This window comes from Nannobrachium achirus (genome assembly GCF_963921795.1).
Source record: "Nannobrachium achirus genome assembly, chromosome: 14".
Taxonomy (NCBI): domain Eukaryota; kingdom Metazoa; phylum Chordata; class Actinopteri; order Myctophiformes; family Myctophidae; genus Nannobrachium; species Nannobrachium achirus.
The window spans coordinates 50,221,176-50,239,818 of record NC_137821.1 but is presented as its reverse complement, the minus strand read 5'-3'; the positions used below and the strand labels follow the sequence as shown (position 1 = coordinate 50,239,818).

At 42.8% G+C, this 18,643-nt stretch overlaps 1 protein-coding gene across 1 annotated transcript in view; it reads left to right on the top strand.

The window, feature by feature from the left end:
* The window catches only part of zanl (zonadhesin, like), a gene marked incomplete at both ends in the record, with an annotated part of 117,282 nt that overhangs the window by 42,940 nt on the left and 55,699 nt on the right, over positions 1 to 18,643 (top strand). Inside the window, 11 exons of the mRNA XM_080741669.1 lie at positions 1,576 to 1,721; positions 3,745 to 3,888; positions 5,090 to 5,197; positions 6,857 to 7,026; positions 7,767 to 7,969; positions 12,516 to 12,660; positions 13,456 to 13,703; positions 14,478 to 14,655; positions 15,469 to 15,574; positions 16,623 to 16,717; positions 17,048 to 17,227. Of these exons, the coding sequence (XP_080597795.1) occupies positions 1,576 to 1,721; positions 3,745 to 3,888; positions 5,090 to 5,197; positions 6,857 to 7,026; positions 7,767 to 7,969; positions 12,516 to 12,660; positions 13,456 to 13,703; positions 14,478 to 14,655; positions 15,469 to 15,574; positions 16,623 to 16,717; positions 17,048 to 17,227 (1,723 nt within the window). The remainder of the gene's footprint in view (positions 1 to 1,575; positions 1,722 to 3,744; positions 3,889 to 5,089; positions 5,198 to 6,856; positions 7,027 to 7,766; positions 7,970 to 12,515; positions 12,661 to 13,455; positions 13,704 to 14,477; positions 14,656 to 15,468; positions 15,575 to 16,622; positions 16,718 to 17,047; positions 17,228 to 18,643) is intronic.

The following is an 18,643-nucleotide window of genomic DNA, read 5'->3' as shown; positions in this document are numbered from 1 at the left end:
CCATAAAATGTTAACCATTGTAACATTTACTTGTAGTATTGCTATAGTGTGGTATTGTTACTTAAATCAGTGCACTTTCCTCCTCTGCATGCGTATGCATGTTTGCATAGGTTACTTAGAAAAGTGCTATATAAATATTATAGCAAATATTATTATTATTATTACGACTTCTTCCATCCCTGCTTACACTGGTAAAGATGTGCCTGCAGTAGCATGCCAGGTCCACAACATGGCACTGTTGTATTATAATACTGAACATGTTTGAGCTTTCTATGGAGTCAGCAGTCTTTACAATGAACATTTTGTATCTGTCTGCTGGTGAATCTACTTGAGAGAATCCTCCTAATCCCATGGATTAGTGAGATTACAAGCCAGCAGTCTCTCATCCCTTTGTTTGGTTCACCTATTCACCTCTGAACTATCCTTCTGCATCTCATTGGCCTTATGCAGTGTTGGAGGAAGTAGAAACATGTCAACAAAGAAATACTCAGTGGTGTAAACAAAGTAACTAGTCTAGTACATGTGCTCAAGTACTGTTAGTACACCTTTGAATTCCTTTCACTTTACTGGTGTATTTCCACATTTCAATACTTTTACTATTACTCCCCTATGTCTCGGAGGCATATTAAACTTTAGTTACTTGTTAGTTTGTATATTTTGATTATTATTACAACATTAAAACAAATATATGTAGATTTTTATTATCACAAGAACATTATTATTGCATGGTAACTTAGCAGGTAACTTAGCAGGAATAGAAAGCCTGCAGTTTCTATGGGGCTGTTAAGTATGACATCATTTTGTAGGCAGAGGAGAATTTCTGCCCCTGCAGTTTCCGTGAATCTTTTTACTATTTTTACTATTTACACATTTTTCTTCTCTTTGTGGTTGAAAGGAAAGTGTTAGAATTATACTTTAGTCGTTATTTTTTGTCTCGGATCTGTTGAAATAGCGAGGGACAGAAAATGCTCTGGGGGCAGAGTTCTCCTCTGCCTACAAAATGATGTCACGGCTTAAAAGCCCCATTAGCTTGGATTCCCCATCGATGATGTCACTGGTAGACGGTTTCTGAACTGCCCACAGCCATCCTATGAGACAAAGACTGAGTGAATATTAGTGAAATTATTGCGACCGTAGGTCGCATTTAGTATGAAAACCTGCAGATCATGTCCGTCCATGCCACGCTCTATATATGGCCAAGATCCCTGATGTGATCAATATTAAGCCCATAACTTGAAATGCCCATTTGATCCGTGCGTCAGTCATGCCTCGCATGCCATGCTCCATATATGGCCAAGATATATGGGAATGCCCATATATGGACATATTGTGTCAGTCTCATGATAACCAGTGTGGTTGTCGGCCATATACAGTACTATGGAGATCCCTGATGTCATCAATATTAAGCCCATATCTGGGAATACCCATGTATGCACATATTGTGTCAGTCTCTGTTGTTTCAACACGACCTCGCCCTTTAGGGCGTCTTACTGGTATGAAGATAGGTTGAACAGTGGTGAAGTCTTCCTTTAACTGTTGCACCCCTACACCTCTCTCTCTCTCTCCTCCTCGCAGGTGGCCGGGCGACGCGTGGCCCTCCCTCACTCGCCCTCCCCCCTGGTCTCTCTCTCCCTGGCGGGCCAGTACGTCACGCTGCAGACCACGTTCGGCCTGCGCGTGCGCTGGGACGGGAACCACTACGCCCAGATCACCGTGCCCAGGTTGGTACAGGGGACAGGCACACAGTGGGGCGGGTCTCTGGACCATCTTTGGGTCGCGGACCAATTTGTATGGGTCACGACCAACATGTGTCCTACATAAAACAAAAATCATACCTCGGTTCGACGTGAAGCGGTGAACTTTTATTCTATGTGTTCTAGAGTTATGAACTCTGTGATCTATACATTCTTTATATTCTGAATGAATTAATGATTTTATCTGGAGGGCCGAATTTTCATGTGAAGCTTGATCAATCCTCAAAGTATCCAATCATCAGACCGGGACGGACACTACACACATATTCTGGACGTACGGGACAGATAAAACCTGTTCATTCTGGACTGAAATGACCATTATATGGACATGAGGTGACAGACATTTTGTTTTTGATAAAACCTGTTCATTCTGGACTGAAATGACCATATATGGACATGGGACACACAAAGCCACTTCTTGGAAGCGGCTTTCACCGCTTCAAAAAATATATTATACTAGTCACACCCCCTTGCCCGGGTGTGCACAGTATATGAGGGATTGAATGTAGGAGTCTGCATTGTTTCAGCATGCATGTTATCATGGCGGACAGACATTCTGTCGATTAATTACCATGAGAAATGTCACAGCTTGTCTCCGTGTGTGTACACATTTTTGCGGTCTATATGGGTTTGCCGCTATGACATCAAGCTCTGATGTCACTGTGATGTCCGGCACATCTTGTCCACGTATCTATGTATCTCTGAAGGTTACGTCTGACACTTCCCTTGACACATCACTGTGACATCACAGGTGATATCATCACCTATATAAAAGTCTGTATTCCTAGAATCCCTTTTAATTTGGCGCGACCTCAGCGAGGTCGCATGTCGCCCTGAGGCTTCTTACTAGTAGTTATTCTGTCGATTAATAGTTAGATACTGTATTATTTCAAAAGATTTAAATACATAACACCACAACTCAATTAAAAACAATGCCAACACTTTTCAAAAATATTTCATGGATAATGTCTCCTTAAAAAAAGTAAAAAAAAAAATAAAGAAAATACATAACACTATCATTGTTATGATTTCTTAACACTCCATAACAATGATTCATAGTTGTACGTGTACATTCTCAGACCTGTTATGGTCATTCAGGGCTATCCCTTTATGTGTTTCTGGTAATATTATTGTTCAAAAATGTTGTATGTCTGTGGAAAAAGTCTGATTTTAACAAAAAAATCCACCACAAGCATGGTGATGACCCCTGTATGGATTAGAACAACGATTTACTCATTCAAATTGATTTACGGAAGCACCATTTTCCAAGGTTTCGTCCTTAGCGATGTGAAGGAATGCGTCTTACAATAATCTCTGCGATTAATATCTATACATAGCAGGAATTAAGATGGAGATGCGCACGTGTGGCGTTGGTGTGCGTAGGTATGGGGCGGGTCAAGTTCAAAGGTCAATGCAAACCGCGTCCGTGCTTTGCTGCGTCTTGGACCAAATCCCTATTCCAGTCATGGGAAATAAATCTTTAAGCCTGAACGCAAAAGAAATAGGCTATTTTCATGCGTGACACTGTCCCACAACTCAGAGGCGTCAATTGGGTATGGCAAGGTATGGTAGCTGCCATAACTTGGCTACAGAGGAAAAAAATTAAATGTACTTCTCAAAATAAATTCATCATGCCTGTTTCTAAGGTATGGCAACATAACTGTCATAACCAGTCATGTTGCCATACCTTAGCTTTTGCTGAACTGACGCCGCTGCCACGACTACGCAAAAATAAATGCGTTACTCCTCTCTTTCCCCTCCATGATGTGTCTTTAACTAATCTCAGTCACTCGTGATGCTTCATTAGATTCTTTCTATGGGTCTTATCTCCTCGCTAACTCTTATATTCCCATGCGAATAAAAGGGCCAATACTTATCGGGTCTTTAAGCCTGATTAAGAGCCTTCTTCATCCCCTTAATCTCGAATTCTCCTCTCCTCTCCTCTCCTCTCCTCTCCTCTCCTCTCCTCTCCTCTCCTCCCCTCCTCCAGCTCCTACCATGACCAGATGTGCGGACTGTGCGGCGATTACGACGGCAAACCGGGCAACGACTTCGTCAGGCCAGGTGGCGTGCTGGCCGGGAGCGCCAATGACTTCGGCAACAGCTGGCAGACGGAGGAGGACGAGGATGACTCGTGAGTTTTTGGGCGGCGGCGGGGCGGCGGCCTCCCGTGGGATTCTGGGACGTCATGTGGGAATGTGCTGTGTTCCTGGTCGAGGGGGATATCAGCAGGGAGGATTGGGTTTATATTTAGAGTTAGGGATATATGGCTGTATGTCTTACGGACTAGGAGTTTGATCGCGTGGATCTCAGGATTGACGTGGGAGCCTTGTGGCTCCAATCTTGTCTTCTGTGATGTCATCTACAGTAGCCTATGTGGTTCTCAACCTAGACAACATAGACAATCTACAACAGTGTTTCTCAACCTTTTTTTCTGCATGGGCACACTTTTCTTGTCCCAAGAATCCATGGGCACACCAACATAATACGGGGGTGTAAATATCGTCACTGTCGGGAAGAAACCTTGTATCTCCAAGTTTCAAATGTGTACGTTTCTTCGCAAAGTAAAGCCCTGCTTCATCATACAGGGCTGTCGCACAACAGTAGTGAAAACAGCTGATCTACAAGCACACAACGGTGCTTGTAGATCGGCTGTTTTCACTAGTTTAAATCATTTTTTAAATGATAAATACAATACTGGCTTTCAAGCAGTTTCAAGGGGCACACTTGACCCTTCTCAGGGGCACATTAAAGGTCCCCAGGCACAGTGGTTGAGAAACACTGATCTACAAGCTCATACCGTAGCGCTCACCTATGCTAAGTTAAATATTTCCCCAACAAATCAACAATATATAGTTTTTTGTTTGCGAGATTAGCTCTTGACAGACAGGCAGGCAGGCAGGCAGGCAGGCAGGCAGATAGACCTTCTTAAAAACAGCTAGCTTCCTACAGAGCTTAAAAAAAGGTTTGTACAGTGTGTGACTAATAATGAACACAGCATGGATGGGATGCTGGTACAGTATATGCTGTACCTGCACACTGTTTCTCTTTTTCTTGGTGATATTTTTTAGGGCCTTTCTGCCTTTATTTATAGTTATAGTGGAGATGGACAGGAAACAGGGAGATGGGGAGAGACTTGCAGTTAAGATCGTCTCTACTCCTGATTAAAAAGGGGGAAAAAAAGAGGGGAAGAGGGGAGACGACTGTTACTGAAAAAACAAACACTCTATAGCAAAGATTTCTATCAGAATATAGACTTATTTAACATTTATTTTAACAAAAAACTATAACTTAACAACATGTGTTTGTATTTATTGTTTTTCTTTTTTTAACAGATGCACACCTGGCACCAAGCCAGACCCAGTGTGTGACCCAACACTCCAGGCTGAGGTGGTGAAACCGGAGAAATGTGGTAAACTCAAGGACCCTGCCGGACCCTTCAGGTGACTGCCATTACCTTCCCTTTTTCATGTCAAGGACCCCCATAATTATTATGTGTTTGGCCGCCAACCCCCATCTCAAAATATCGAGGGCTTGGAGCGCAAAGGACGCAAGTGACATGACATTTTCCATTTTTTAACAGGACAGCTTTCTATTGATTGCAATTATTTAATTCAAAATAATATGTTTAATCAATCTATACTTTAATACAGATTAGGGTTCAATGAATGTATTTAAAAATATACATTTTAATTTTGTTTTTAATTCAATTATTACAATCAATGAAAAGCTTTCCTGTGGAAAAAAAAGTAAATGTCACTTACACCCTTTGCACTCCAAGCCCTAAATATTTTGTTCCCGCGACCCCCCATAAGCAAATATATATATTCAACAACTTGCACACATTTAGACGAGAAAAATAAATAAAAATTGCTCATAGTGTGGCAAGAAGTGATGTATATTGTATACCTGCTATTTTGTAATAGCCAAACTATAAAATAATGGCTATAGTGGTTAAAATGATTGAAAATAGAGCAAATCTAAAAGCACACAAATGCTTTCCCTTCTGCTGTGTCAGACTGCACTCTCTATAATAACTACAAAACATGCCATAAAAATAACCTTTAAAACGAAACTAATCAACGGAAAAACCCAAGCAATTTGCTGCTGATCACAGACATACAGGTTGCAGTTGTTTGTTTGTGTGTGTGTGTGTGTGTGTGTGTGTGTGTGTGTGTGTGTGTGTGTGTGCGTGTGCGTGCGTGCGTGCGTGCGTGCGTGCGTGCGTGCGTGCGTGCGTGCGTGCGTGCGTGCGTGCGTGCGTGCGTGCGTGCGCGCGCGTGCGTGCGTGCGTGCGTGCGTGCGTGTTTGGTCTTGGGGGGGTGGGGGGCAGAAGCAAAGTTACATTATCCAGATTAGAGTAAAGGTATTATTGCAATCTTAGATAAGATTACTGATAGATAATCTTGTGGGAAGACAATAAGACACTGTCAAAAGTGTATCCAAGTGTGTGAGCGTGTCGTGTGTGCGTGTGTGGATTGGAGTCATCTATACTTGGATCACATCATGGATAATTACAGTCTGATTATCGTGGGCCAAGTACATTACGTTATCAAGGCACATACTTTTTCTATCCATGACTTGTTTTGATTAACCAAAAAGACAACAAATTGATTAACCACTTAGGCAGAATAGACACTAAAATTACTTGTGTCTGGTAGAGATATAGAAAATAGCAGGTCTAAAAAGTGCATAAAGGGGCACAGTGGCGCAGTCGGTAGTGCTGTTGCCAAAGGTTGGCAGAGGGAGTGTAGAGCCCAGGATTAGGCAAGCCTACAGCTTAGGCAATTGGCACTGGGTGAAAAATGGGTTACAAAATAGTGGGATACAAATTTGAGAGAGTAAAAAGTGCATAAGATCAGAAGCTGAGAAGCTGAGCTTTTCGGCCTTTATTTGGATAGTAACCTTCCTTAGAGATTTGCGGAGTCTCCTACCGGAGATAAACAAATCAATCAAATTATTGGCTTTGGGCATGTCTATAATGACATGCCCAAATTAGGGATTGATTATGAATCGATCATTTAATTAAACGATCGGTTATTTTGTATAATCGATTAAAGTGATGACTTTGATTAACTGTTACATGTCTGTGCTTCTTACAGGGAGTGCATCAAAGTGGTGGATCCCACTCCCTTCTTCCAGGCCTGTGTGTATGACATGTGTGAATACAACGGCCAACAGGGGGTGCTGTGTGACCAGCTGCAGGTCTACACTGACGCCTGTCACAGTGCTGGGGCCACCGTGCACCCCTGGAGGACCCCCACCTTCTGCCGTAAGTCTCTGTGTGTGTGTGTGTGTGTGTGTGTGTGTGTGTGTGTGTGTGTGTGTGTGTGTGTGTGTGTGTGTGTGTGTGTGTGTGTGTGTGTGTGTGTGTGTGTGATTGATTGATTGATTGATTGATTGATTGATTGACTACTTTGTAAACACATTAAAGGATTAGTTCACCCCCAAAGTGACATGCCATGGAGACTTGAGTACAGTAATATTTTTTGTGTTTTGTTGCATTCCTAAGACTAAAAATTCATTACAATAAATGTACCCCTGGATGGGGACCCAAAATGCATTCGGGTCCCCATCCGGAATCAATGGGGGGTACATTTACTATAATCAATTTTTTGTCCCAGGAACGGACACATATATGACCCCTGTGCAATACGGTAGCACTCGCCAGTCTTGCCTAGACGCCTACCCCCAATGACCATACATGAGAGCTAGATACCTTTTTTTTTATAAAGCTTTTTACTGATTAGGTGCTCGGTCTACCTACGTTATTTTGTCTAGATTGATATTTCTATGCATTTGATGAATTGATGTATTACCTTGCTTACTGTAAATTGCTCTGGATTAAGAGCATCTGCTAAATGCCTAAATTGTAAATTCACATGCTGTATGTATTGAGTACATAATAATAATGAAACTATATCCCCCTTTCTCAATCCATCTCTCACTCTCTGACTGTCTCTCTCTCTCTGTCTCTCTCTCTCTCCACCATCCCTCCCTCCCTCCCTCCAGCTCTGAGCTGTCCTCCTAACAGCTCCTACTCTCTGTGTGTGAGCGCGTGCCCGGAGACGTGCGTGGGAACGGGCGGGCCGGCGGGCTGCGAGGACACGTGCGTGGAGGGCTGCAAGTGCGACGCCGGCTTCATCCTCAGCGACGACAAGTGCGTCCCGCTCAAGGACTGTGGCTGCGTGGATCCCAGTGGCGACTACCATCCCGTAAGTTGCATGGTCCTCGAAACGTTCAAATTATAGACTGTAAGAGATATGGACGGTGGAAACCCATTGGTTTCTATGCCGCAAAAATTAAGCTTTTTTTGCCCTTGTATGGGTGTCGCCATCATAGTACCCATTACTACCCAAGGAATGCTATTGGCTGCCAACGGTCACATGCAATCGCAGGGATACATGGGACATTGTCTTGAGCTTATCGAAAATAAAGCACATGAAGAAGAATCATCATAAGCCTATGATCACAAGCCCCTCATACAGCATACCTTTGCTTTAACATCAAATATAACATAAATTGGACCATATTTTCACCAAACGCATATCATGGTGATTGAAACAAGACTTTAAACTAGCGACAGGAACCATAAAGTATTCATGACAATGTTTATTAACTCATTCCCCGCCTCCCCCGATAGTCCCGAGAAAATCCCAATGTCGCTCCCCGCCAGGCCCGATAGTCCCGAGAATTAGCTTTTATATAATGTAATGTTTAATTACATTCTCCCCCTGCTCGTGACAAATTCTGAGCCTTTTATCTTAAAGGGAACCTAAAATATCACACATCAAAGTAAGTGTGTTTGAAAAAAAGACTGTAATAATGTACAAATTGCAATACAAATGTATAAATCTCCCCAACCACAGTTAATTGGCAAAAGACGCATTTGAGCTCAAAAGGCTGGCAGCCGAAAAAAGAGAGAAGAAAAAAACAGCTGTGTGTGTGTGTGTGTGTGTGTGTGTGTGTGTGTGTGTGTGTGTGTGTGTGTGTGTGTGCACATCTCTTAGCTGGCTGGTGGTCCACGACCACTGTCTGTTTCAGTGGTCCCCCTGTCCTAATCAGCACACAGTCCCATAAAGAAATAGTGCTATCAGAGTCTCTGATTCAGAGATCTGTCTCTCTCTCTCTCTCTCTCTCAAGACACAAAAAAATTATCGCCAATTCGCCATATAAATGCTTCTAAAACATACCTGAGAATGATGATGGTTGATTAGGTATCCACAGGTTACTGTATAATCCATATATCCAGGCTATAATATATTGTTTTGTAATGGTCCACAAGCAGCCAAGCAGGCCATTGTCAACAGGCGGTCCTTTGCAAAAGGGGGTCCCTGGGGGGTCCGCGGGCTCAACGCTTCGCTCAGCAGAGCAGTGGGAACACGATAATCAACTCTTACAAAATCAATCAATAAAACTGCCCGATTACATAAAGTTCACACGACGCGATCCAGTTGATTCAGAGACAAGTGAAGTGGTCCCTGAAAGGGGGTCCGTCCTCTCACTACCCTGCCTGGTCTCCAGCCAACACTTCTCAAGGGTGGTGGTCGTGGACCACCACCAAAACTCCCACGCTCCCCCACCACGCTCCTCCAAAAAAGCAAGAGATCAACTAGTGTTGATTACTAACGAGCAAAGACGCAGAGGAGCTGTTTAGCAGGGCAGTGCAGAGGATTTTTTTAGGGGCAGGGGGAGACATTTTTCTAACATGTCCTAGAATGTGAAAATAGCAGATCTACAAGCTCTACAAGCTCTCAATGTGTCACAGAGCGATGTGTTGAGCTTGTAGAGCTTGTAGATCTGCTATTTTCACATTCTAGGACATGTTAGAAAAAAGACTCATGCCCCCTTTGATGTCTATTTGTGTGTGTGCACCTGTACAGATCAAAACCCATCCGAGACCGAAAACAGACACATAGAGACAGAGAGAAAGCGCCCCCAAGTGGGGGCTCACATAAATGCTCACATAAATACTGCAATATACAGTAGTATATATGTGAAATTGCTGAGTGTATGGTCAGACATAGCCAATAAAAATATGTTTCTCTGCATTTTTCTAAACAGAAAAAAAAAAAAAAAAGAAATCCTATTACATAATTACATTAGTACACTTATCTGATAATGCCTGAAGCCATAAAGACAAATATCAAGTGAGTTATCCACTTGAAAAGCGATCGATCACAAAAAGGTCAATATTTCCAGTTGTTTCAATTATAGCTGGATTTTGGTCAAAAATGGCTATTTTGAGATGGCTGCAACTATAGAAAAAAAAGCTTTTTATTTATTTGTTTTATTTTTTGGTGAGACTAGAGGTGGTCCTGTTTCAATTCAGGTCCTGTATGACACAAAATACAGAATACAGAATTTAGGAAAAATGTCAATATAAAAAAAATATATCAATTTTTTCATTAAACAAAATGGCAGGGGAGCCAAACAGTCAATGTTAAAATGGCGGCCAATGAGTTAAGGTAAGAAAATCAAATGTAAAAGTTCGGGGAAAATGAATGGAATCCTATGGAGAACATGTTGCTTTTGGTACCAGAACAACACAACTAGTGGTCAATCATATGAACTTTTAGTTCCGTGTTTGCTTCATTTTAAATCCGGACAACTGACCCCCTGGTTCTCATAATACATTCTGAACCAATCAGCTCCTTCCAAAGCTTGCAAAAAAAAAAAAAAGAAGAGATATCCGTTTTTGCTTTTGTGAGGGTGGCTAGAAATATAATGAGGAAGTTGAGGGTAATTCACTCTTTGGTGATGTCAAACAAATTAGAAATGTAAATTGTATGGATGGATCTACACCGAACAGTGAAGTTGGAATCTGTTTGTCACTTCTGTTAGTCCACGAGAATTTGTTTTAAAATCTATACAACGTATTGGTATATTTTTGAATTTCCATTTCTGCTAAGCAGCAAGCTTGGATATGATTTAGATAGGATAGCATTACGTTTGTGCGACTGTAAACTAAAGACATGATCAGAGCTTCCGTTGCTCCAGACTGTATGACCAGAAGCATTTGAAAATTGTTTGAGGCAACAGTCTGGCTACACACAACTATTCTCTGAGCAACTGCACCTACAGTACCCACGGGTCTAACAGAAATCCAGACGATGGGGTTTCATTAAACTGAAATATAGTTCACCGTCTCATATTAATAAGTAATGCGGGCAGGACTCAGTATAATCCAAATAATCCAAGTAATCCACAAAGGCAAATAATCCCAAACAGTAAGGTATAAGGTGAAGTGAGGTAAACGTGGAGGACGGGCTGTGTCATCAGCACCTTTATGTATACTCGAAGTACAGTTGAGGGCAAGCCCTCATTTTCAATGTAGCCGAGGTCACAATACAGAACAATAAAAACACAATATTAAAACATTATAAATTAAGCAGAGTAATTTACAAACGAACAGAGCTAATAAATCAAGTGAAACATGTGCAATCATGATTGAAAGTGGTATGGATCAGTCCTTTGAACTTGCCAAGAGATGGCAGGGACGACAGTTTTAAAGATAAGTTCAAGGATGTTGGGCCGCTGATGGAAAAAGCTGCCTTGTGTTCAGACAGAACAGACAGAAACTGATTTGCCAATGAAACAAATTGCATGGGACTCTGTGTACCCATAAGGCCATAAGGTCTTTAAAACACAGGGGAATGGTCTGACACAGAACACTCAGAGGATGATGGATTGAGGAATGAATGCGTTCTGCAGCCTCTGGGATGAACCTCATACACCGTCGCTGTCGTGCGCAAACCATGTATCTCTTATTTAAAAATATCGTCGTTGTCGGGTGGAAACCTTGCATCTCCAAGTTTCAAATTTGTACGTTCTTTCGCAAACTAAAGCACTGCGAAAACAGCAGATCTATCTAAAGCCCTGTGAAAACAACAGATCTATAAGCACACAACGCCTCGCGGTGCGAGGCGTTGTGTGCTTGTAGATCGGCTGTTTTCACGAGTTTAAATCATTTTAAAATGATGAATGCAAAACGAACGGTTTTGGACATACAAGGTTTTCACCCGAGAACGACGATATATATATTAGAGCTTTGACTTTAACTGATTAACTTTGATTAATTCATTACAGAAAGTTAACGCGATTAAAACATTTTACGTGTTTTATTCACACTTAGTTTGTGCACCACGGAACCTGCAGTTTCGGGCGTACTCATCATAGCGGTGCATCAACCAAGGTCAAATAGTATATGCGATTACACATGCGATTAATTTTGATTAATTAATTACAAAGCCTCTGATTTAATTCGATTTTTTCCTAGCCCTCAGTCCTAGCCCTCAACAGTGGCACACACAAGTAGTGAAAATAGTTGATCTACAAACTCTTGTAAATCAGCAATTTTAGCTGCCTTTGGGGGAAAAAAAACTTTCAAAGGGGTTTAGTAAGTGAGCGGGTTTTATGAATATTGAACCAATGAAAAGTATAAACAAGAGCTTGTCACTAAATAATAACTACAATGGATCAATTATAACACAGGTTCTTTTTTTCCAGTTCCTAAAAAAAAGAAGAAAAAAAAAAGAAGAAAAAAACTTTTTTGAAGGTTTCCACACGAAAGTGACAATGTCTGACTGTTTTCACCTGTGTGTGTGTGTGTGTGTGTGTGTGTGTGTGTGTGTGTGTGTGTGTGTGTGTGTGTGTGTGTGCGCGCGTGTGCGTGTGCGTGTGTGTGTGTGTGTGTGCTACATTGCAGTATTGATACATTTACTTAAGTATAACATTGGAGTACCTTTGCCACCACTGCAGGTGGGTGATGAGTGGTACCTGGAGGGCTGTGAGCAGAAGTGTGCGTGCCAGGGGGGAGGGACCATCCAGTGCCACAACACCAGCTGTGCCCCGGTCACCCAGAGCTGCACGGTGCACGACGGAGAATACGGCTGCCATGACCTGCGTACGACACACACGCACGCATGCACACACGCATGCACGCACGCACGCACCCACGCACGCACGCACACACACACACACACACACACACACACACACACACACACACACACACACACACACACACACACACACACACACACACACACACACACACACACACATAGTTTGTGTTGCTACATTTACTATTTCGGCCTTTCACGATTACAACACTTGTATACATTTTTAGGACATACATTTTACAAATGCCTTTTTTCACCACTAGTAGTTATATAATGGCTTGGGTAAATGCAGAGGACACATTTCACGTGTTTCCGAAAATGCAAAAAAAAAAATATATATACATATATTTAACAATTGTCACTGTAGTCACCCAAGGAGTGGGGCACTTAATCCATCCATCCATCCATCCATTAGAGTTCTCAACCTTAGGGCCCAACCTAACTGGGCCCTAACTGGGCTGGCCCGAGGCCCGGCCCGACTAATTATCATACATTTTTGGCCCTACCCGGCCTGAAAGCATTGGGTCAGGTAGGGTCTGATTTGTGAAGAATTTGAGAACTCTATCGCAGAGTAAAAGTAATAAAATAAATAATATTTTTTCTTTTTTCATTGAGACCGAGGCCCGACCCGGCCCGACTATTAGCATGTATTTTAGGCCCTACCCGGCCCTATATGTCGGGTCGGGTCAGGTAAATTCGGGTTCGTGCAGAATTTGAATTTACCATCCATCTAATTCAAGTACACGCACAGTCGCACGCACAACAGCGCTAAACCCTCTGTGTTCTCTTCCCTGCAGCTACGGGCATGTGTTCGGTGTCGGGCGACCCCCACTACGTCACCTTTGACAAGAGGACCCACCACTACATGGGCGCCTGCTCCTACACCCTCACCAAGCCCTGCAACCAGACCTCCGGCCTGCCCTACTTCACCGTGGACACCCAGAACGAGCACCGCAGCAGCAACAAGAAGATCTCCTACGTCAGGGCCGTCATGATCAGCGTGTACGACACCACCGTCATCCTCGGCAAGGGACGCAAAGTCCAGGTGAGAAGAGAAGCCGTCGATAGAAAGCCTAGCTCGCACGTCAGCAAAGACCCGCTGTGATTGGCCAGTATAGTCCATGTTCTTCCTTGTGTTCAACTTCTTCCTTGCATTTTTGTAACTACGCCTAATTCTAACCGTAACTCTGACATTAAAGGAGCTATTGTCAACTTTTTCTTGAAAAACAGATGCTAAAATAAAAATAATGTTACATTCTAGTCTATGTTAGACTTTCAAACATTTCCATGTAAACCATGATAGAGGAATTGAAAACACCTTTCCTTGGTTCTAGTGACCGATATTGTCCTTCTAATGCTTGAGTGGGTTGTGTTTTGTTTTTTTTGTTTTTTTGCGTGAAATATCCATTTTGTCCTAACCTTAACCTCAAAAGAATTATGCCTAACTAATCATTTGTTGAGACATGCTTTGGCCCCCCTAAAATATGTCCACACGCAGCCGGTGAGATTCGGCCCCCTGACATTAATGATGTTTTCAGAACTTATTTGAACCTGCCTTCCTCCCATCACCTGGGAGGTGTTAAGTGCCTCTCCCATCACCCGGGAGGTGATGGGGGGCGTGGTTGTCGCTGATCTTAGCTAGGCTTTGCTAGATTCAAATCACCATTCTAGCGGATCTGCTTCCTATGCTTTTGTGTGACGCTGTAGTGCGATCAAGTAGGACGTTGATTTACCCCAAAAAAAGAAACGCATACAAAAAAGGTTTCTGCCTCTACAGCATACGATATCAGACTGACTAACCATTTAATCATGTCTCAAGGTGAATGGAACCCAGGTGAGCCCTCCTGTCAACCTGCCCAACGGCGTCCAGATCTACCTGAGTGGGAAGTTTGTGGTGCTGCAGACCACCTTCGGTCTCCGGGTGCGCTTTGATGGCAACCACCACGCAGACGTGCAACTCCCCGACGCCTACAGTGGCCTGCTCTGTGGCATGTGCGGTAAGGATGCACTTTTCCTTTTTCTTTTCAGTCGTCACCTTCCCACGACCAGTGGCGTCAGTTCAGCAAAAGCTAGGGTATGGCAAAGATGGGAGTCCTCATGCGTCGGGTTTTGTCCGTTTTTTCCCCGGGTTTCTACGGTTTCTTGGGCTGGATATGGCAGCCTGGAACGGTTGTTCAAGTGCAGCTAAACTTGGCATGTTAGTAAACGTGCCACAATTAACAATAATGCATTGCACCTGTGCAGCAGACCTGCGGAACCGGGGACTACCATTTTGTCAAGATGGGGAGAATACAAGTGTGGAGAATATAAGTATAATACCTTGTTAAAGTGACCATTTTGTAAAATTTTGCATTTGTAGCACTGTAATTGAAAGGAGCTATAGTCAACTTGTTCTTGAAAAACGGATGCTAAAATAAAAATAATGTGTCAAAAATATTTTATAAAAAATAAGCTTCATTTATGTGTTTCTATTCAAAAATGACCACAAAAAACGTAAAATAATGATTAAATAATTATTTTGGCCATTGTCAGACCGACACTTTGTTTACATTCTAGTCTATAGACTAGGATGTAAACAAAGTGTCGGCCCTACAATGGAAAAGTTGACTATAGCTCCTTTAACAACATAATAACCAATAGAAAAAGAGACATTAGTGGATTTATATTTAAAAGTAACATTTATTTTCCCCCCTGGACTTGACGCCCCTGCCCGCGACCTCACTTGGGGTCCCACGACCCATGGTTTGAGAACCTCTGAGCTGGAAAAGGAGTCTGACCTGTACTGTACACCTATGTGTGTTTGTCTGTAGGAAACTTTAATGACAAACCGGCTGACGACAACATCAAACCAAACGGCGAAGTGGCCGCCAACACCAACGACCTGGGAGACAGCTGGGAGGTCCCTGATGATCGCAAGTGAGTATCTCTCTCTCTCTCTCTCTCACACACACACACACACACACACACACACACGTGCACACTTTTATTTTTACTTAAAGTAAAAGTATCACAGTCGGTATAGCGCTGTCGCCTCACAGCTGGAAGGTCCTGGGTTCAATTCCCGCTGGGGGACGCTGTGGGCGCTGGGGGGCGTGTTCTCTCCTCCACGTCATCAGCGCCCACACCCTAAGTGGGGTTGGCGAAAGGGCCTTTCTGTGTGGAGTTTGCATGTTCTCCCCATGTCCCCTGGGGTAGATACCCTCACAAAAAACATGCAGTAATCCTGGTTTTTATAATGCCTTCCTCTGGCCAGCTGGGGCGCCTGAGGAGAAAGGAACTGGTTGGAATAACGTGTTCCTTCCACGTGCTACGTCCAAACCGGGGAAGCTCCCCCTGTCAGGTGATAAGAAGCAGACTGCATGAAGGAAGCATGAGCTCAGTTCGGGGCTCTTCCCAGGTTGGCAGAGGGAGTGCAGAGCCCAGGATTACAGCTTAGGCAATTGGCACTGGGTGAAAAATGGGTTACAAAATCGTGGGATAAAAAGACAAATTATTGCGATGAACGATTTAATTGTGTTTCTGCCGTCGAACATTGGAACATTATGAATACAAATTGCATGTCTTTTTGTCTTCTAGGATCCGTAAACAAAAACATATAATATATAGCAAGGCGTTGACACTAGGGGTTGCCCACCTGTAAACCAAACTTTCGAGCAGGTGGAGTTTGCTTTCAGGTTGCCCGACCTGGCAAGTGCTTTTAAGACATACAGTATGTCTAAACCAGTGTTTCTGTAACTCTGACAGTGTACAAATGGAACCAAATGGACCCTCACGGGTAAGGGGAGACCTTCAAATGTCAAAGTTTGAGAAACACTGGTCTAAACACCTGAATGTGGCCAGAGCGCTCGGACACTTTTTGTCGCACAGCCCCAGAAAGAAAAGAAAAAATAAACGTGATAAATTGAGCGGTAATTGAAATTTTACCTAATTGTACTTTTGATCACTCCCTCCCTCCCTCCATCAGTTGTACCCATGGCGGTGGACAGGATGACTGTGACAAAGGTGTGGAAGAGGAGGCCAAGAAACCTACCAGCTGTGGCATGATCACCGATCCTAATGGTTAGACACACACACGCACAGCACGCACACAGCACACATACACATACATGCAGAGCTCAGGTCAGCTCATGCACGTGCATGTGCACACACACATAATAGCCTACTCATTGACAAACAGCAATTGCTCAAGAATATTTAAGCAGTTTAGGAAAAAGGACGGGAAAATATGTAAAGAATTGGAAAAAAGCTTGATTAAAATAATAATATTGATAATACCGTTATTACTAATATTAAGAATAAGAATTAATAATAATAGTTACTTTACCACACAATTTTCTGTGGTGGATATTGGTGTAATATAACTGGTTATAATAACATCTGTGTTCTCAGGCATCTTCAAGCCGTGCCACTCCGTGGTGCCCCCTGGCCCTTACTTTGAGAACTGCGTGTACGACCTGTGTGCCACGGGTGGCCAGACGGTGGCGCTCTGCCAGGCCATCGAGAGCTACGCCGACATGTGCGCCGCCGCCGGGGTCCACGTGGCATGGAGGAAGAACAACACCTTCTGTCGTAAGTCTGTCTGTGTGCGTGTGTGTGTGTGTGTGTGTGTGTGTGTGTGTGTGTGTGTGTGTGTGTGTGTGTGTGTGTGTGTGTGTGTGTGTGTGTGTGTGTGTGTGTGTGTGTGTGTGTGCGTGCGTGTGTGTGTGTGTTTGTGCTATTATTACTATCGTCACTGTCGGGCAGAAACCTCGTATCTCCAAGTTTCAAATATGTACGTTTTTTCGCGAAGTAAAGCCCTGCTTCATCAGACAAGGCCGTCACACAAAAGTAGTGAAAACAGCCGATCTACAAGCACACAACGCCTCGCGGTGTGAGGCGTTGTGTGCTTGTAGATCGGCTGTTTTCACTAGTTTAGTTCATTTTTTTAAATGATAAAAACGAACAGTTTTGGACATACAAGGTTTCCACCCGACAACGATGCTATACTTGTGAGGGCCAAAATGTCCCCACAAGCTGAGTCGAATTTGAGATAAATGATAAATTACGTCACAGTCGGCTCGGCTCGGCTGCAACGCAGCTGCGAGCTGCCGCCCACCTTCTGCGCAATGCAAGATGGGATGCTGATGCTGGAAACTTGTGGATAGTTAAAAACAATTTGTGGAGGTAGGCTTACAATTGGGAAACGATTGGAATAGGGTTAGAATTAAACGTTTGGGGATGGGGTTATGCTAGTGTCGCGCACCGAAAATAGCAGATTTGCAAGCTCACTCGCGTTGCAGCGTAAAGGAGATGTGAGCATAAAGATAGTATAATTTAAGCTTTGACTTGTCGGGCGTCTACGCAAACACAATTGTCCCGTGTTCGGAGCAAGGTTATTATAGTAAACGAAAACTAACTAAAAAACGAAAACTAGAATGGAAAAACATTTTAGTTAACTGAAATAAAGATAAAAACTATGCTTTTTTTTTAAAACGAAAACTAACTGAAACGGTATTGTGTGTTTTCAAAACGAACTAAAATAAACTAAAATTATAGAGAAAATCTCCTTAGTTTTCATCTTTTGTCTTTTGTGTAAATAAAAAATAAAAAAAAACACCAGTTGGTGAGGTCAAAGAGAGAAGTTGTATGTCTCAACATTCCTGCCATTCTCAACAATATGATATTTTGTTTGTTTTCTTTATTAGACTATACTTTTTCCGGAGCTTTTTTAATCTCGCCCCTGACAAATACCCCATATTAGGTAAAAGACTAAAACTAACTCTAAAACTAATAAAAACTAAACTAAAACTAAGCATTTTCAAAAAATAAAAACGAAACGAAACTAGCAACCTCACTTTAAAAACGAATTAAAACTAAACTGTAATTGAAAACAAAACCTCAAAACTAATAAAAATAAAAACGAATGGAAAAATCCAAAACTATTATAACCTTGGTTCGGAGGGAGGGAAGCCGGCCGTGGAGGTTGATGTTGGTAACTCATTGCAT